This window comes from Desmodus rotundus, chromosome 8 (assembly GCF_022682495.2).
Source record: "Desmodus rotundus isolate HL8 chromosome 8, HLdesRot8A.1, whole genome shotgun sequence".
NCBI lineage: Eukaryota > Metazoa > Chordata > Mammalia > Chiroptera > Phyllostomidae > Desmodus > Desmodus rotundus.
The window spans coordinates 124,323,301-124,343,834 of NC_071394.1; the positions used below are offsets into that span (position 1 = coordinate 124,323,301).

General features: G+C 48.0%; 1 protein-coding gene across 12 annotated transcripts in view; it reads left to right on the plus strand.

Moving 5' to 3' along the window:
* The window catches only part of DLEC1 (DLEC1 cilia and flagella associated protein), a 43,326-nt gene continuing 22,792 nt past the window's right edge, over positions 1-20,534 (plus strand). For 11 of the 12 annotated variants that reach the window (XM_045199765.2, XM_045199767.2, XM_045199769.2 and 8 more), the window contains exons 1-10: positions 1-399; positions 1,625-1,775; positions 5,702-5,812; positions 7,145-7,344; positions 7,555-7,775; positions 9,125-9,203; positions 14,727-14,814; positions 15,494-15,667; positions 16,356-16,492; positions 17,738-17,830. In XM_045199765.2, the coding sequence (XP_045055700.2) occupies positions 1-399; positions 1,625-1,775; positions 5,702-5,812; positions 7,145-7,344; positions 7,555-7,775; positions 9,125-9,203; positions 14,727-14,814; positions 15,494-15,667; positions 16,356-16,492; positions 17,738-17,830 (1,653 nt within the window). Of the gene's footprint in view, positions 400-1,624; positions 1,776-5,701; positions 5,813-7,144; positions 7,345-7,554; positions 7,776-9,124; positions 9,204-12,807; positions 13,483-14,726; positions 14,815-15,493; positions 15,668-16,355; positions 16,493-17,737; positions 17,831-20,534 lie in introns of those variants that run through there. The other variant, XM_045199776.2, reaches the window with a different exon arrangement.

Consider the following 20,534-nt stretch of genomic DNA (forward strand, 5'->3'; position numbering starts at 1 on the left):
ATGGAGACCGGACGAGCCACGGACCGCCGTTCGACCCAGTCTGGGTCCTACCGGTTCTCGGAGGCAGCGTGGACGCCATCCTCACCTCTGGCTGGAACCCGCACTCCCAGCCAGTCCGTACGGCTGTCCTCCGTCGCCTACCCTGAGACTTCCCATTACGGCTTGAGGAGTCGGTCCCACCGCTTCTCGCCGCGTGAGCTTCCGTCTCTCCCGGAGCCGCAACTGCTGCGTCTGCGCCCCACCTCGCTGCGCACCCAAGACATCTCGTACTTGCTCACTGGCGTCTTCCGAAATTTGTACACGGCCGAGGTGATCGGCGAAGACGTGAGCACAAGTTTGATCAAGGCCCGCGGCAGCGAGGATGCGCTCCACGAGGAGTTCGTGGACGAGCTGCAGCAGGTAACGCGGCCCGGCGCCCGCGCGCGCTTCCTACGGTGCTCACTCGGGGCGCGGGGCCGTCGCGTCCGCGGACCGAGCGAGGGACCCAGGACGCGCTCTCGCGAAGACGGGCTCCTGCAGTACTTTGCTGCTCAATAAGTGTCAGCACCTGCTGGGTGCCAGGCTCCGTTCCAGGCACCGGGGGCTGCAGCTGAGAAAGAGCTAAGTCCCTGCCGCCGTGTATTCGATTCGACATTCTAGTGGAAGGATGCTCGGAACACACGCTTATACAAAAATACATACCACACACATGATGCCAGATCTGTGACACCTACCTTTATTTCTCTGCAAACTTACACACATTAGAAACAGGCATACGTAGGAGCTATTGGGGGTTTGGTTCCAGATCACCAAAATAAAGCGAGTGGTGATCTTTTTACTGGTAAAAGGTCTTGCCTTTGATTGGTTAAAACCAAAAACAAACAAAAAACCTGTGAAGCGTATTAAAAAGAAGTGCAATAAAACGAGGTATGCCTGTATTGTATATATAAATAAAACCACTGGGGCAGATAGCAGAACAGTCGTCCCTTGGAGATAAAGCTAAAAGTCATACCCTCCACCCTGGCCTTGGGGATCCCAGCCTTTCTATGGCAAACCACAATCTTAACCGAGGCACTCATCCCTAGACTGTAGGAGATGTGCCCAGGCCCTGGAAAAGCAACTCTGCTTCCTCGACTGTGCAAGGAGAGCAGCTGACTTGAGTTCCCTCTGCTAGCTCTTCCTGCGGACCTCGCTGCTGACGACTCCCTTAACGGAGGCTCAGCTGAGCGCTTTCAAGCTGCTGAGATAAACTCCGGAGGGCCTGCAGCTGGAGGCTGTGTGCTCACTCCACGCCCTGCAGCCCAGTAACAAGTGCTTTTTATGAAAAGGGATCAGCCTGGCACAACCCTTTGTCTGCCACAGCGGTGTGCTCACTTGTATTTGGTATTTCAGAGTTTGGGTCGCAGCTCTCTTCACTATGAAGTCAGGGGACAAGGTTTCCAGCTTGCCTCTGTTACGGACTTTCCTATGAGACCTTTGAGCCATTTTCCTCTGTCAGTCCCAGTTTTCACGTATGTCAGGTTAAATCTGATGGTCTCTAGTTCTGTGACTGTTCTAGGCTTCACAGGAAGCCCTGACACTGGGGTGAGGTTGAGTAAAGCTATGTGATCTCATACTTCTGTGCATTTGATCACCCTCCTGCCAGATTCGGGAGCTCTATAAGCAGCGGTTGGATGAGTTTGAAATGTTGGAGAGACATATCATTCAGGCCTGTGCACGGGCCCTTGCAGAGAAAGAGCGGGCCATGCACCAGGCCAAAATTCACGACCTTGAGCCCATCATCAAGATGCCTCCAGGTGTGTATAAAGAACTCCCATATGCCTTTCACCCTGATTCCCCAGCTGTGAGTATACTACCGTATTTACTCCATTGCGCACTCTCTAGTCTTTATCTGAACGTTTGGACTGCAGGTTGCAGACATGATGTTCCATTACCACAAAACGCTCCAGGGTGCATGTCTCCAAAACGGGGTCACTCTCCTACACAACCAGCACAGGACCCTCCCAGCTGAGAAATCAGCACTGATGCAACCTTAACCTCCAGTTCACAGGTTCCATGCACATTTCCCCCGCTGGCCGGCAGTGGCTCACTCTCCCCTCTGGTCCCGGATCCTGTCTAGGAAGTCCTGTTGCGTATAATTGTCATGTCTCTCTTTTCAGACTTTTCATTTGGAACAATGCTTGGATCTTTTCCTGTCTTTCATGTTTGACAGTTTATTTTATTTTATTTTTTTTTTACGCCTTAACCATTCTTCCGTGTACAGTTCAGTGGCTGGTATTAAATACATTCTAATGTATAACCATCGCCACCACCCACATCCGTAACTCTTTTCATCTAGTACAACTGAAACTTTGTATCCATTAACCAGTAACCCCATTCCCCCCACCACAGCCCCTGGCCACTACCACTTTACTTTCAGTCTCTGGGATGGTGATTAATAAGCACCTCAGATTAGCAGAGCCATACAGTATTTGTCTTGTTTTGTGACTGGCTTATTTCACTTAGCGTAATGTCCTTGAGGTTCATCCCTGTTACAGCAGGTGTCAGTGTTGAGTTGTATGAGTTCTTTGTAAATTTTGAATATTAACCCCTTACGAGATGCATCATGGGCAAATATCTCCTCGCATTCAGTAGGTTGTCTTTTTGCATTGTTGATGGTTTCCTTTGCTGTGCCCAACCTTTTTAGTTTAACGTGGTCCTGTATTTTATCTTTTCTTTTGTTTTCCTTGTCTGAGGAGACGTGTCAGAAAATAAGGAATGTCAGAGATTTTACTGCCTATGTGTTCTTCTAAGAGTTTCATGGTTTTGAGTTTAATCCATTTTTTAGTTGATTCTCATATATGGTGTAAGAAAGTGGTCTAGTTTTATTTTTCGCATGTACCTGTCCAATTTTCCCAACACCGTTCATTAAATAGATCGTCTTTACTCCACTGTGTGTTCTTGTCTCCTTTGTCATACATTAATTGACCATAGAAACATGGGTTTATTTCTGGGCTCTCTATTCTTCCATTGATTTATGTGTCTATTGTATGCAGTACCATGCTGTTTTAATTACTAAAATTGTAGTATGGTTTGATGTCAGATAGCATGATATTTCCAATTTTGTTCTTCTTTGTCAAGGTTGGTTTGGCTATGAGGGGTCTTTTTTGGTTCCACATAAATTTTTGGATTATTTGTTTTAGTTCTGTGAAAAATGCCTTTGGTATTTTGATAGGAATTGCACTGAATCTATAGTTTGCTTTTGGCAGTCTAGACATTTTAATGATGTTAATTCTTCCTGTCCGTGAGCATGGTATATGCTTCCATTTATTTGGATCTTAACAGTTTGTTTCTTCCGTGTCTTATAAAATTTTCAAAATACAAGTCTTTTACATCCTTGGTTAAATTTATTCCTAGGTATTTTTTATGCAGTTGTAAATGGGATTGCCTTCTTAGTTTCCCTTTCTGATAGTTCATTTTTGGTGTATAAAAACGTGACTGATTTCTGAATATTTACTTTGTATTCTGCCGCTTTCCTGAATTCATTTGTCAGTTCTAGTAATTTTTTGGTGGAATTTTTAGGTTTCTCTATATACAGTATCATGTCATCTATAAATAATGACAATTTTACCTCTTACTTTCCCTTCCTTTGCCTTTTATTTCTTCTTCTTGTCAGATTGCTGTGCTGCTATGCTGAATAAGAGGTGAAAGCAGACATCCCTGTCTTGTTGCTGATCTTAAGGGAAACACTTTTAGTTTTTCCTCGTTTGAATATGATGTTAGCTATGGGTTTGTCATTTATGGCCTTTATTATGTTGAGGTGTGTTCGCTCTATTCCCACTTTGCTGGGAGTTTTAATTATAAGTGGGTGCTGGCTTTTGTCAAATGCTTTTTTTTAATCTATTGATGTGAATCTATTGAATCTATTCATAGAATCTATTGAATATTGATAGAATCTATTGAATCTATTGATCTTTCATTTTGTTTATGTGCTGTATCACGTCAGCTGATTTGTGGATATTGTACCAACCTTGCATCCCACAGAGTCTGCTGGTTTCTTCTTTTTGTTTCATTTTGCTTTTGTTTTGTTTAAGTATCATAGGCCGTAGGTGCTGAGGGTCAGCCTAAGGTGTAAACTTAAAGGCCTCTTCAGGTCTTTCCTGAGCCTTTCCTTGGGCATGCATGATCATACTTCAATTTTCCCCAAATGTCCAGTTGTTTTTTAATATCATAGTATTTAATACCTGGCTCCCGTAAAGGGAAACAGAGAAAGATGAAGGGGTGACATAAAGGCGCCAGCCTTTAAATTCCTCGGCAGTCACCTCACCTGGAGGGGGAGGCCGGCCACAGTGACGGGAGGCGCACCAATAGCGGCTACCGCCTCTTCGTCCGCACCTGTGTGATCAGAAGCTATAACCAGCGACCAGAGCACAGATCGCTGATTTTTGGAGGAGGCAGGGCCCTCTTCGTTCACCCGGGTTCCCACAAACTGTATGCAGCTTGCCCCACCAGCGTGTGCTCAGAAGCCTGCTCTGGGACTGGTGATGAGGGACAGCCAGGTACTGCTGTGCTAGGAGCGGATGTTGACCGTGATTTACTGTCCCAGTCTTTGCCTGGAAGTTCCAGCCTTCGACAGACCCCGGAGTTCCAGACTGGTTCCATTAGACTGCCTCTGCCAGCACGATCGTTGTCTGGGTGGAGAGACAGATTTCTGGTGCTTCCGACTCCACATCTTCCCACAATCCCCTCTCTTGACCGTTCTTCACAGGCCTTTCATTCTGCAGGACGGGTCTAATGCTTCGTCCTGACCAGGCTCAGACTCACTGCTGGCGGCAACACCACATAGATTATGCCGTGCTCTCCTCACTGTGGCCCATCAGGAGGCACAGGGGATGCTAACCTCAGTCAGGAGAAACACAAAACAGCAGAAGCACTAAAAGGCATCAGAATCGACAAGTTCAGAAATAGTTTTGAGCAGTAGAAAAAGTCTCGATGGGTGTATTGTGTTAAATGGAGAGTACTTTGAAGGTGACTGAAGTTTAAATGTGTAAGAATAAATAGACAATTTTTGATAAATAAATTCCATTTTGGGGGGGATCCCCCTCCGAGGATGGGAAAAACATGTACTCTTCATTTGGCTCACCTGTACCCTTGGTTTTAGGAACCTCCAAAAGGAGGGGCCATTTAAAAAATCACCACGTTGGTTAATGGTGCAAGCAGCAAAGCCTGAAAACTTTCCAATCTTCCATTCGCCAGCACAATGATGGCAGAGGCACAGGAAGGGAGAAAGTCACCTGGGCAAGCACATGGCAAACCTCCGCCCACATCTCATTAGCCAAAACATATCAGTCACATGGTCAAAGTCAAGAGTGAAGAAGCGTGCCCTGTCTGTAGCGGCAGGAGTCACCTGGCAAAGGACGTGGATACGGGGAGGGGTGAAGAATTGAGCCCATTTGTTCAATCTACCGTACTTCTCTTAACGCTGTTTTGTTACAGACCTTTCTGTGAGTAACAGCGTTTTAGCTCAAATAGTACCACAGCACAGCCTTGCCCCACGGTTGTCCTCTTTTAAGCGGCTGGTAAACATTTGCTGATGAGTTTCTTGAGTCTCACAATTACCACCGGGTTCTGAGAAGGAACTTTGTTAGGTGGTTTAGGCTCAGAGGATGAAGAAAGTGTGGGTGTAGCTTCTTCAGCGTCGGTCTGGCTCGAAACACCTTTGTCCTCGTTCCCTTCTCTGTAGTGAAGACTATCTTCAGATGGTGTGTGGACAACGAGTTGCTACAGAAGCATCATCTGATCTGCCCGGACGACTACTACAGGGATACAGTGCCGTTTTGCTCCGCACCCAAAGGTAATGCGGGACTCTCTCTGAGCCTCTGACATCATCCCAGCGAAGCTCTTTAGAAGCAGGACCACCTTTGCTGCCAGTTCCTTTTCCATTGGAAATGGCAGCAAAGGGGTAGTCCCCCCCTTTACTTTCATTTTGATAGTGACTCTTGGGAGACTCCAATCTGAACATGCCACTTGCCCACTAGCTCCCTGACACCTGCTGGACAAAAGTCCCAACTCCTTATTGTGGGGCATGATGCGCCAAGAAATATGAAAGTGTTCAGAACTGTATTTGAATGAACCACAATCTAAAACCAAACACAAAAATCTAATTATTTCAGTGAAGACGTGGATAAGCCTGGGGCAAGTTCCTGATGGAGTCAGAGGGTGGTCCTCAGGGTTTCCCCATACCTCATACAGGACCGGAACAATTTTTCACCCTTTGAGTATGGAGAGAAGATTGGGTAGGAAGGCAGAGAAGGGTGTGTGTGTGTGAGTGAAAGAGAGAGAGGGAGGGAGAGAGAGAGAGATCTGGCTAGTTTCCTGTGATATGGGAGGCAGAATCTTTAGTATGAGTTGGGGGGTGAGTAGCTGACCTTAGCAGGGAGGTAGTTTTTTGGAGCGGTCACTGGATTTTGTGGCCAACATCAGGATAGCTTACTGGAGCCAGACTCGGAAGAAGAGCCCCCCAGCAGCCTCTGGGCCATTGTAGCTGAGAAGGGCCGGGGTGGGGGGGTTAGGACCCAGAAAGCCGAGTGTGCGGATGTGGGGAGAGTCCCTGACGGCCCAAGCTGCTCAGAAGAATAAGGCCAGAAAGAGGTGGCAGAATCACGTGCCATGGAATACTGAGCCACTCAGCACTTTAAAGCCAGTTGGAAACCCACCGTTCGATGCAGGTAAAGGAGGGTGGCGTTAACATGCGATGAGGGTTTCTCAGGCATTGCGCTAAGAAGCGTGTGGTGGCTCCGGTTCCGTTGCATTCTTGCCAAGCCATGAATGTCCTCATCGCACCTTCTGGGGCTGATCTTAAAGGTCTAAAAAGCTAATACAAACCTTGATTCCTGCGTGAGCTTTTTAAAAGCAAAGCACGTTCACATATGGACGTGCGTGCGTGGATGACAGTGGTCTACTCGTGTCCTTTGACCGTATTTGACAGCAGATTTTAACAGCTAAGCCCTACGTCTTGAGTAGATAAAATAAAGCCCAGGAGTCATTTGTATGCTGAAGAGCATATATATCTGCAGGACATGTGACAGTGTAGGACTAGATACCAAGAGGTTTTATTTAGTCCTCTGAGAAATGCCCACCTCCTCACCTCGGTGTGGCAGCTTAGTGGGTTTCCTCGGTGCCACAGGCAACTTCGCCCCTGGCTATTTAAAACTGACGTTCAGTTGTGAGAGGCGTTCTGTCCCCAAGAAAGAGCTGATGGAGAAGCTTGGAGCTTCATGCCGGGAGACACGCATGAGGTGTGAAGACGAGTTGGACTACACTGTGGACAGCCTGACATGGGACTCATCTCAAAAGACCAAACTCAGAACCAAAGAAATTGCCAAGGTTAGTGTTGAGGCCTGGGCACGGCAATGTGGGGGTGGGGCAGTGGGGACAGAGGGATGATGAGGGGAAGGAGTTCCAGGGGACGCAGGAAGTTGTGATAAATCCACAGCCAAGTCCAGAGGAGAGCTGACATTGGCCAAGGTGGCCAAGATGGCCACACACACGGTCTCTCTGCCTGGCATTGACTCTCTACATTTTTGTATTTCAAAGAAAGCAAGTCTCCCAAAGAATAAAAACTGGATGAACCACCTACGTGTGCCACAGAGACAACTGGAGCGACTTCTCCTTGCCAGAATGGAGAGTCGGAACCACTTCCTAAAAAACCCTCGGTTTTTCCCTCCCAACACTCCACGCGGAGGCAAGTCTCTTGTCTTTCCTCCCCGGAAGCCGGCGCCCGCAGGAGACTTCCCGAGAGGAGACCCGGGACAGAGGTGCGTCTTTCCCTGACTTGCATTCTCAGAAAATCTGGCCCTTCAGAGCAGAGATGTTCAACCCGTGTGCCGCAAGAATTTTTAAAATATGTCATACCTGACAATTTAGTCAGGGCCACTGACCTCTTTCCTTTAGATGTCAAATAAAAATGAGAACAGCCAACACAACAATAGCTGTCTGGTAGGAATGAATCAAAAGTATACTTATTTTTTGTTAGATTGGCAAAAAATAGAGGTTTTGGTGTGCTGCAGAATGTTAGTAATTAGTTTATGTGTGGCATGAAGTGAAAAATGGTGAAAACCGCTGCTTCAGAGTAAACCCTCAGAAGGCCCTGGGTCTGGTCTGGCTGGTTTTTGTAGAGGGACCGGGTGTCATTATCAGCACAGAGCAGGGCATCGGGGCTACCCACAGACGTGGCCTTGGGACAGCGCCCGAGTCCTGGGTTTGTGCTTTTCTGGCCTGCCGCAGCCCTGAGGACTAGGGGTTAGCGTTGGTCTCTTTACACCTGAACAATCCGAATCAAGTGCAGGAATCTCCACAAGCCGTGTGCTTCTCCCATTGGGGTTCATATGTCTTAATAAACACGTTTAAAATTTGATTAATCACAAGTAATTAGTCTAAGTTGTGATTTCCCTTTAAGAAAGTGCCTTTAGCTATATTTCAATAATTGGTCTTAAGAAATGAGTTGCTTCATGCGTTAATAATTTTAATGGGCTTAAAACTATTAACTCTTCTTTATTAGACAATATCTTTTTATTAAGAAAAATTAGGAAAGACTACTATTTCAAGGAAAAGCTGGCTGGTGTGGCTCAGTTGGCTGGAGTGTCCTCCCATAACTGAAAGGTTGCAGGTTCAATTCCCGGTCAGGGCAGATACCTAGGTGGCGAGTTCAATCCCTGGTCCTGACGTTTATGGTCCCTGGTAGGCACACGTACAGGAGGCAAGCAGCGATGCTTTACACTGGCATGGATGTTTCTCTTTCTCTCCCTCCATCTCTCTCTAAAAAAGAAATGAAAAAATGTCCTTTGGTGAGAATTAAAAAGAGAGAGAGAGAAAGAAAAGCAGCGCCTATGGTAAAAAGGCAGTTAACATTTTGGAGTTCAGGCAACCCGAGTGTTTCCTATGCGCCCTGGAAGTGAAATTTGTAGCTACCTGTATCTCTACAAAGATTCAATCATGCTGTAAACTTATTTTGTAATCTGCTGTAACCACAACAAACCCCAGCAAACGACGCATTGTGAGGATCCGTGCGGGCTTGGGTGTGTCATTTTTACACGACTCGATTGCTGTGTGGAGTTTGATCACGTGGACGAAACAAACAGCCTCCCTCCCCCTTTGCTCTCCGCAGTTGTGTGGACACCCCAGTGTTCCTCGCCAAGCCGCCCGTCGCATTTTTCACCGATTATGAAATTGGATCAGCTTATAAGGTAGAAATCTTACTTCTTGATATATCCTACTCAATCCGCTTCCCATTTTTTAAACAAGCCTTTATAACGGAACTCTAAAACCATACACAGGACTAGGGAGAGACCATAATGGGCCCTGTGTGCCTACCACCAGCTGCAGGCTGGCCGCTCCAGCCTGCGAACGTGGTTTCATCTGTTGCCCGACAATTTCCTCGTGTGTGTGTGTGTGTGTGTGTGTGTGTGGTGCACATACATACGTTGGAATGTTTCAAGGAAAAGCCTAGACATCATGCCATTCTTTAGTTAATACTTCAGTATCTTGCCCTGACTGGTGTGGCTCCATGGGTTGGGCTTCATCCCACAAACCGAAAGGTCGCTGGTTCGATTCTGGTCAGGGTACCTGTCTGGGTTGCAGGCCAGGTCCCAGGCTGAGGGCATGTGAGAGGGAAATGATGGATGTTTCTCTCTCACATCGATGTTTCTCTCCCTTTCTCCCTCCCTTCCTCTCTCTAAAAATAAGTAAATGAAAAAATTTTTAAATATTTCAGTTTCTATAACAGCTAAGAACTTTTAAAGAAATAACCACTATCACACCCAGCAGTATGAATGATGATTCCTTAATGTCAACTAATAGCCATTCATGTCTGATTTTCCTCTATTTTTTTTTAAGTCAATTTACAGTTGGTTACTTTGAATCAGAACTCAAGTATTACATTTGGTTAAAATATCTCTTATTTCTCCTTTAGTTGATAATTCCTCCTATACCCCCTTCTTTTGAAAAATGCCCTTTATTTATTTGTTAAAGAAACTGCAGTTTCTTAGATCCTGGATTCGGCGAATTGCATTATTGTTGTGACATTAAACGTGTCTTTAGCCTCTATGTTTTCCATAAACTTTAGTTTAGGTGTAGAGGTTTGATTAGGTTCATGTTCAATTTTTTTTCTTTTAAGCAAGGACATCCAATGGGGTCAAGACAGTCTATTCAATGAATGGTGCTGGGAAAATTGGACAGATACCTGCAAAAAAAAGAAACTAAACCCCTTACGCCATATCTAAGAATGAACTTAAAATGAATTGAAGGCTTAAATGTAATGCTGGAAACCATAAAACTCCTAGAAGAAAATAAAGGCAGTAGGGGATAAATGGTAATGGAAAAAAATACAATAAATAAAATAATAAAATTTTTAAAAAGACAATGAAGGCAGTAAACTCTCTCACATTTCTCTTAGCAATACTTTTTCTGACATAGCTCCTGGGGCAAGCGGGACAAAAGTAACAAATGGGACCACATCAAACTGAACAGTTCTTGCACAGCGAAGAAAACCGCCAACATGAAAAGACAGCCCACTGAAGGGGAGAACATATTTGCCAATCATACATCTGATGAGGGGTTACTATTCAAAAACTAAACACTGCTTATGTGAGATAACTTTAAAAGTGAAGATGTAATGAGATTGGAAACATAAGGATGGAGAAAGCTGTATCAGACAAACCTGAACCAAAACAAACTGATGTGGCTATTCTACTATGAGGGAACGTAGACTTTAAGGCCAGAAGCATAGGAAGGAAGGAAGAGAGGAAGGGAGGGAGGGAAGGAGGGAGGGAGGGAGGCCATTTTATACTGATCAAAGGTTTAAAAAAATCCATCTAAAAGATACAGCTATTTAAAATCTATATATGAAAATGACTTAACCTCAAAATATATAAGCACAATTTTACAAGACTAGAAGAAAAACAGATAGAATAACAAACATGTAGGAGATTTTAACATTCTTCTCAAAAACTTAAAAAGCAGATAACAAAAATATCAGTAAGGATATGGAAGAACTGAACAATATAATTAACAAACTGTATCTAACTGAGTTATATGTAACACTGTTCTGTTCCCAGCAACTGCAATACACATTTTCTTGGAAAGTGTATATGAAAGAAACATTTACCAAAATTGTCTAGTGTTGGCTCATAAAGCAATTATCAACACATTTCAAAGGGTTGAAAGCATATAGAATTAGAATCCAGTGGACTGAATATAGAAACCAGTAACAAAAATTTAGAAATTTAGCGATTGATTACTAAACCCATCAGTCAAAGAAGTCATAATGGAACTTAGGAAGGGGAAAATAATGATCATTTAAACATGGTGCATCCAAGCTTCTGGGATGCAGCCAAAGCCATGCTTAGAGGAAAATGTATAGACTCACATCCACTAATTATTAGAGAAGAAATAGTCTGAAAATCAGTTATCTGGGTATACATCTCAACAATTAGCAAAGAAAAGCAAATTAAATCCAAGGAAACTGTAAAGAAGGACATCATTATAACTATAACAAGACCAAATTTTAATGAAAAACAAAACAAATATAGTGTGGGATCAGCAAAGACAAAAATTAATTCTTTGAAAATATTAATAAAATTAATCTGACAAAACTTATTAAAAAGTAAAGAGAGTATACCAATTATAATTTTTTAATCCTCGCCTAAGGACATTTTTTTCATTGCTTTTAGAGCGAGAGGAAGGGAGAGAGAGAGAAATATTAATGTGAGAGGCATTGATCTGTTGCCTCCTGCACACATTCAGACTGGGGATCATATGTGCCAGGACCAGGGATTGAACCCGCAACCCAGTTATGTGCCCTGACCGGGAATCGCACCTGCAACCCTTCAGTTACAGGACGACCTTCCCACCGACTGAGCCACACGGACTAGAGCTGTACCAATTATTAATCTCGGGGAAAGAAAACATCGTTACAGATCCAACCGACGTTAGAAAGACGACAAGAGGTTTATGAACAACTTTATGCCTAGAAATTTGAAAATGTAGACAAAATAGACAAGTTCCCAGAAGAAACAATTTACAGAATAGATACAAGAAGAAATAAAACATCCGAACCTTTCCATAGGATGGTGCTGAATCCGTAATTTCAAACTTTCTCACAATGCTTTCAAGTCAAACTGTGGCGACGGTCACACGGCTCTGCAAACACACTGATCAGCACTGGGTCACATGCTGTAAGTGGGCGAACTGGGTGGCACCTGCAGCCCGTCTCCGCAGAGCTGTCCAAAGCAACAGCAGCAACAAAAGCAGGCGAACAAAGAACTTCCCGCAAATAAGACTTCAGGCCCCGATGACTTTCTCAGAGAATTTTTTCTGACAGATGAGGAAGAAATGCAACAATCTCTTATGGACTCCCCCAGAGAATAGAAAAGAAGGTAATACAATCAAACTTGCTTTATGAGAAGCATAATCTTGATACCAAAACCTGAGAAGAATAATTTTAAGAAAGGCCAACTTCAGTCACGAACAGAACTGCAGAATTTCTCAACAAAACACTAGCAAACTGAGTTCAGCTATATAGAAATGGTAAACATCCCAGCGGAGCCGGTTTGATCTAGCCGTGCGAATTAAACATTTGAAAAACAATCATTGTAATTCCCCACGTTAACACAGTAAGGGACAGAAGTCACAGAGTTTTCAATAGATGCAGACAAAATTCAACACCTGTTTCTGATTTTTAAAAAACTCTTGCCAAACTAGGAATAGAATAAAACTCTCATAATTTAATAAAAGGTTATCTACAAAAATAAAACTATTCACAGCTGACATGATTGTGGACCCAGAAAACCCAAATGAATCTACAAATAACTTCCTGAAATTTATTAAAAGCTGAACAATTGACAACCACTGTTTTATCGTGCATACAGATTTCCTTGGATTGGAAATGCAGACAGGACACCATGGGAGTGGCCTGTTCCGCTGAGTCTGCGGCTGTCTCTGGAGAGAGTCAGGGCCTGGGGGCGACTTGGTAGTTGGGGGCCGGAATTTCTGAGGCATTTTCACTCACAGAGTAGTCGATACCGGTCATCAGTAGGCAGCTGAACCTGTGTTCCGGAGCACCGACGCGGCTTCTCCACGTGGCCTCGGCTTCCTCACAGAACGTCGACCTCAGGGTGTGAGACTGTGCCGGCAGGCAGCTCAAAGGGGGTGTCAGGGCTTCTAAGGGAGGATTCCCGCAAGCACGATGGATGTAGCATCAGTTTTTGTGACTTAACCTTGGAGGTCACGTGGAAGTAGGTTATCTCTGCTTATTAAAGGTTACAAGTGAGTCACTCAGGTTGGCCTGGATTCCAGAGGAAGATGAATAGACTTCACCTCTCAAGGGGAGAGGTGTCCAAGAACTTGTGGACGTGTTTTAAAACTGCTGCAGGTGACGGTGAACAGCAGGCAACCAGCCCCGTCGGAAGAGGCCAGAAGGCTGTAGGAGAGGCTGACTTCTGGGGGTGACATTGACGAGAGTCCCTGGTAGGTCTGGACATCGAAAGGTAACACAAGCGCTAAACTTGGAGATGTTTATAACATATACTTTACAAGGAATTAGTACCCAGAATATATGAACTACAGATTAATAAGAAAAGGGTCAAGTGGCAAACTGGTGAAAGGATATGAACCGACAACTCACACAAGAAGGAAACCAAATGGCAAATAAACGTGAAAAGATGCTCTTCGTCATTAGTAGCGGAGTGAAAATTAAAACCACAATAGGGGTCTCTTCACGCTTGGTCTGCTTCACAGACAGGTTAGTGCAATACGTTGTGCTGCCCCAAATGGACTTAAATGTTGACTTGGGAATACATACCTATGAATAAAATTACGAAGACGTAGTTCAAATTTATGTTGCTGTCACCCGTTAGGGGGTGGGGGGGACAGGGCTTCACTGGTATTTTTACCGTTTTATTCCCTAAGCCGGATGATGGAACACGGCTCCTGGCGTGTTACAATTCAATGCATTCTTTCCGGTGTAATAGCTCATGAAATAGAAGCAAAGATGTGTATGTGTATTGAGCTCCTCGTCCTTGTGAGGTTCTGTGCTGGGGTCGGGTGGGGGTTGGCAGTGTGTGAGTTCCCGGCCTTGCCCTGAGGGCTCTCCCAGCCTGAGTGAGGGTGAAGAGAAGGCAGAGCTTAATGGGGCTGGGCAGGCTGAGTGAAGGAGAGAGGCCCAATCACAACCCTGGCATAGAGGTGCCCATAATGCCCCTTGCCTGGGCCCACAGGAAGAAGTGGCCCAAAGGGACATGTGGGGAAGAAGAGAGCAGGTAAGAGGCGGGGTGAGCAGAACTTTGGAGCCAGGTGTCCTGAGCTCAAATCTCATCCCTGTTACTTAGCAGCTCAGGAGTCTCGCTGAACTTCAGTTTCTTCAGTGTAAAGAACTATCTGTAGGTAGTTCCCACCTTCCTGGGTACTGCGAGGTGGAGCAGGCATGTGGCAGGTGCTTTATGAACGGTGGCTGTTACTTTAAACAGGGCAAAGACAGGTCAGACTATTTCTGCCTCCCTGTTCACCTTGTTTTGTTTTGTTTTGTTTTGACCAAAGTAGGGAGACTAGGACAATGAGTCCCCGTGTGCCCATCACTCAGCTCCACGGCTCCCAACACATGTCTTATTCCATTTATACTCCCGCCCGCCCCGTGTTGTTTGGTCAGTCCCAGACTGCGTGTCATCCGTCCTTCTGTGTCGCCGTCTCAGAGAGCTCGCCCTTGCCTTTGACAGATGGTCATCGCCCTGCAAAACACCACAGCGACCAGCCGCCACCTGCGAGTCCTCCCGCCCTCCACGCCCTACTTCTCTCTGGGATTGGGTGAGCTCGGCCCAGCCGTCGTCTGGACTGCCTCAAAGTTGTGCGTCAGGCCTGCTCCCAGCTCCTGGCCCACCTGGCCCTCAGATGACCACCCACCCGCCCCTGCTGCCTGTGTCCTGCACCTGGGCCTTCGGCAGTCCCTGGGGGCCTCCCCCTCAGCAGGAGGCCTGCCTGCTCTTCCCTCCAGTGAGGTCTCTCTGTCTCACAGCTCCTCTCTCTCAGGCCACCTCCCTCCAGGCTCTGGTTCCGCCATCTCCTCACCCGTCACACCATCACGTTAACCATTACAGTGGTGTCCAGTGTCACAGTGTTTTTCTAAAGAACAGCTTAGCATGTCACCCCAGCTCAGGAATCTTAAATGGCTCTGTTGTTGCCCACAAAATCAGTTCTAAGCCATAGGGGCAGCCATGGCGTCACCTAACCATTCTGGATGGACCGTATCCCTCCCCCAGCCCTGCTGTCTTTACCTGCAGCCCCTCCCCTCGCAGCCTGCTCCCCTGGCACACCCTGGTGGCTCTGCCATTGGCAGGCCCTGGGCCCAGAGGCATGGGCTCCCAGAGCCAGCCCCAGCTGTGGGGGGGCCTGCCTGTACCCCTGGTTGACATCTGTAGCACTAGAGCCCGAGCCCTGGTGGCTGGCTGGTCCCCAGCTCCTCATTTGTCACTTTTGTCATGCACAGGAATGTTCCCAGGAAAAGGTGGAATGGTGGCTCCTGGAATGACCTGCCAATACACCATCCAGTTTTTTCCTGACTGCCTTGGGGATTTTGATGACTTTATTTTGGTGGAGACCCAGTCGCCCCACAAACTCCTGATCCCTCTGCAGGCCCGGAGGCCGCCCCCCGTGCTGACGCGTGAGTGTGTGCCCTGCCCTCCCGGGGGTTCTCTTAGGGTTGGCGAGTCCCTGACAGCCCTGCTGGCTTTCTGGGCCCTTTGCGGCAGCACACAGCTTGGCAGGGGCTTCTGGATCCCCAGCAGGGACCTGCCAGCAGCATCTACACAGTCTTCCAGTATCAGGCCCCTACTGTCCCACTTGCCAGTGGAGGCTGACTGAATGACCACAGCGGAGAGGGGGCCAGCAGCCCAGCTCACCCCAGCACAGGCTTTGCTGGCTCGTGGACACCCCCGCGTGGGCCTGTGTCACACAGAGGCAGGGCAGGGGTGCTTGGAGACTTCAGGGGATGTTGCCTGTGTGGCTGTGGCAGGGGGAGGGGGACTTCTTCGGGAAAGCTGACTTTGGCTGGGCTCCCTCACTCACAAGCCTCTTCAGCTGGGCACAGGCTGGAAGTAGGGACTGTGACCACAGACAGACATGCCCGGTGGCTCTGCCTGAGGCCTGAGTGCACTGTGGTTGCTGAGCCCTACTGCTCAGGCCAGCAGTGGGGACGGGGGACAGGGCATGTCCCCTTTCATCCTCTCCAATCAGGATGCTGGGTGGGGGCCCCTGCGCAGAACTCTGGCTGGACCTCAGGAGAACCGTGACAGCAGAGACCATTCGCAGTGACACACCGTGTCTCTGTGCGTCTCTCCCTGTGGCTGCAGTGCCGCCGGTGTTGGACTGTGGTTACTGCCTCGTTGGGGGAATGAAGGCGAGCAGATTCCTCTGCAAAAACGTGGGCTTCAGTGTCGGCAAGTTCTGTGTCATGCCTAAGAAGAGCTGGCCACCGCCAAGCTTCAAGGTGAGTGATCCCAGCTTGCTGCCTGGAGAAAGAACAACTCCACCAAAGGAAATGGTCCCCTGGTGGGGACTCGCCAGGGTGCACCTGGGATTGGAAATGCACAGAAAACAAACTGTTGTGACCCGTCTATCCAGCTGCCGCATCCAAGTGCGAGTCAGCTGGGAGGAGAGCGGCGCTGTAGCCTGGGTTATGCCACTGATACGTGCGTGACTCTGGGCAAGTTGTGTCACCTCCCTCAGCCTTCGAGGCCCGGCTCCCTGTCACCCTGTTTATCCATTCAGTCGGTCACTGTGGCAGCAAATGTTGGAGTGTATCAGAGGTCACAAATCGGCAGCTCTGGGGCTGAATTCTGGGGGCACATTTAGTGGGCACAGTGCTGAAAAACACTTTTTGAGCCAACATTTACAAATCTCTGGGAGATTTCACATTGAAGTCTACATTTCCAGTGTCTTTAGAAACCTTGGAAGGTGTATGGCCTGGGGCCAGGACTCACGGTGGTCCCGTGGGCTGGCGTGCGAAGCAGGGCCTGTGCACCTTCTCTCCTGCTGCTCGGCTGCACCTGCTCCCACAGCAGCCAGCACTCACACTGCTCGGCGTCCTGGTCCTGCCGTGGTCTTCCTGGCAGTAAGGCTAGTTGTCTGCACCCGTGTCTCTGGAAAACAAGTGGCGGATCCATGGGGCCCCGTGTTCCAAGAGACACATTTCCCTCATTTCTCTTGCCTGCCAGGCTCCAGTAGGCATGGGTTTGTGTCCCTGGCATGCTACGTGGCTTCCTGTGTGGGCACCTGGGCTGCACCTCTGCTGACGAGATGGCAGCTGCCCTCAAGAGCGTATGGGCACAGGTGCATCGGGGATGGAGGCGGCCACCTGCCATGTGAAGTGCTATAGGAGGGAGAGGACTGAGGGCTGGGAACTGACCTCCTGCGTGAGGCCTTCTCTCCTGCCTCCCTCTTTTTGTCTGAAACACTGGTCCATGGAAACCTTGTACCTCCTGCCAGCAGTCAGCTCTTTACGGATGCTCTGCAGCTTCCTCTAACCTTCAGAACCTCATCTCGGTGCTTAGTGAAGGTTGAGTAGATGCGTGCTGAATGAATGAGCCTCAGTTTCTTCATTCACGGGGGACGCGATGATTCTTAAGATCCTCCAGATTGCAAAACGGATGTTGGGAGGAGAGACATATATAATCTGAGCACTGGGCTATACCGTTCCTTCCACACCGTTGTGTGTCTGCTGCTTCTCTTTAAGGCTATTGCAACCACTGGCTTTGTCGAGCAGCCTCCCTTCGGGATCATGCCATCGGTGTTTGAGCTGGCTCCGGGGCAGGCCATACTGGTGGAGGTAGGTGATTAGACATGGGCGCGTGTTTCCTCCTCCTCAGGGACTGGCCACGGCTCTTTCCTCAACTGCTTGCACGACTCCATTGCCCCTGTGTTTCCATGACCCACCTGTCCACTCCCGTCCCAGGTCCCAGCCTTAGTGGTTTCTCTGTAGGCTCACGTTCTTGCGTTCTGTGCGGTGATGTCATTTGTCTGTCTTATCACCAATCTCACAAAGCAAGTGCGGGAAGCCCTGGCATTTCCACCATGATTCCTGAGCGCTGCTCGTCCACACTGTTAGCCTGGGAGTCACTTCACCAGCACGTAAGCTGCTTGCAGGATCTTCCCTTGGTTCTTCAGTCTCTCTTGGACACCCCTCCCCCGCGCCAATCTCTCTGTCCTGTTTAATCCTCAGTTACAGAGTCCACTGGGCTCGCCTCCCTCAGACCTTCCTCTGAACCTCGCAGAAGCTCTGAGTCTGACCCTGCTGACTGCGGGCTTCTCCTTACCAAACCACCCCCTTTCAGGGGTCCCCTCAGCCCATCATAGCTGCTCGTTGGTCCCCAGAAGAGCCTGTGAGAAATGCTGATGTCTTCCTGGCCCCGTCACCCTCCCTGGCTCCCTGGGAGTCTGATTCTGTGGATGGCTGTGGGGCTACCCACCGCGTGTGTGGCCTCCCACCCACGGTCAGAAGTAAAAGCTGTCTGGCTTCTGGGGTGGGGGTTGCCGGCACCATGTCCTTGGGTAGTGAGAACCGAGAGTCGTAGGTTCTCAGACACGGCTGCCCTCCGCAACCCCCTGAGAAACCTGCAAACACACCGAGTCTGGGCCCCGCCCTGGGATTCTCAGTTCCTTGGTCTGGGGTGTGGCCCGGGCACAGGACTTTTAAAACTCTCCAGGTGGTTCTGGTGGGTAGCAAAGTTTGAGGACCACTGCCCTAAGCTGCTTTGCCCTGCTGCAGGGAAGGCTTCCTTTGTCAGCTGCCTTCCAGGGTCATGTGCCAGATGGGGTCTTGTTCTGGAACCGGGGGGCGGTGCCCGCTTGTTCCTGTCTGTGCTGACCGGAGTCGCCCATGTGAACCTGGCTCTTGGGGTTGGGACAGGGCCAACTCAAGGGCATAGTAGGGGTTCATCCTTCCTGTCTACAGCTGACGGGCAGGCTGGGTCCTCCTGGCATAGCCCAGGCCTTGTCAGACCCTTGTGGTTTGAAGGGCTTAGGACTGCTCACCTCTGACCAGACCAGGATGTCCCCCTCGTCCCATCTTCCTGTTATCCTCAAGGAAGGGGGGGACAGCAGGAGTCTGTGGGGGCCAGTGAGGAAGTCGGGGGAGGGGAGATTCTGCCCCCCCACCCCATGCATTCCTTATGTATTTTGTTTACTGGTTGTTTGGGGTTTTGTTTGTTTTAAAATTCATTCATATTTCCAAATAAGTAAATTCATGTTTAAAAAATCAAAGGTGTAAATAAGATAAACGGTGAAAGGCACCCTATCACCCCATCTCCGCAGCCACCCCGAGGCCGCAGCCTTACCAGGTTCGTAGGTGCCCTTCCAGGGACTTTCGATGCCTCAATAAGCAAATGCATGTGTTTTTTCCTTCCTGTTTCCATTTTTTTCTTCAAACAGATAGCTGCCCGTTCTGGCCTCTGTTCTGTACCATGTGTTATCTGCTTAATGATGTATCTCAGAAATCAGTCTCATGTTTTCTACAGCTGCATAGTATTCCACTGTGTGAATGAACCGTAATTTAGTTCAGCTGTTCCCTGCTGGTGGCCACGAAGATTGTTTTCTGATCTCTGGCTATTTTTGCAAGTGCCCTTTACATGCCCCTGCGTCAGTCTGTTCAAGTGTGAGTCTGTCTGCGGGACACGGTCCTTGAAGTGGAAGTGCTAGCTCAGGGTCGCTGCCCCCAACTGTGACGCGTGTCCCCAACCCCCCCGGGGGGATCGCACCAAACGTACTTCCAACAGCAGCACGTGGAGCTGCCTGTTTCCTCCCGCTCTTGCCAAGGCAATGCGCTGTCTCACTTCTTCTTAACTGTCATCCTGGACATTTTTGAACATATACAAGAATAGAAGAGGGGGTTTTTTTAGCTAATTTTAATTATATTTTAGCCTCTGTGCATTTCAAACAAAAATAAAGAAAGATAGTAGAGACAGAAAGGTTGACTATTCCATACCAAAGAGGACAGGAGCAATGCATTAATCCCACAAATTTCAACCCAGTTGTCCACAGGACGTTGGTCTCCGGGATCTGTTTTCAGTCTAAAATATTTTGCCACCTGTGTCTCCATGGTGCACTGCAGTCTGAATTGTCTCATTCATCCTAATGGTTGTGTTAATGCTACAAGAATAGAAGAGTTTAATGATCCTACACGTACTCATTTCCTGGCTTCAGTGTCTGTGAGCTCTCGGCCAGCCTGACTGCCTCTACGTTCCCCCATCTCTTCCACCCAATCCCCACCCCTCTAGGTTTTTTTAAGAAAATCAAGACATCGTATCATTGCATTTCTGAGAGCTTTCTGCAGACTCTTTGCTACTGTAAGGAGTAAAAACCTGTTCTCCTGGGGGGCTTCCACATCCATTTCTTTTGTTACGAGTGAAGTTTAACATGTCTGTCATTTGTGTATTGGTCTCTGTGAACTTTCTCTTCATATCCTCTCGACACGCTCCCTGCACTTCTCTGGGCTGAGGCAGCCGCTGACACCCCTGGCCTTAGGTGGAAGGTGG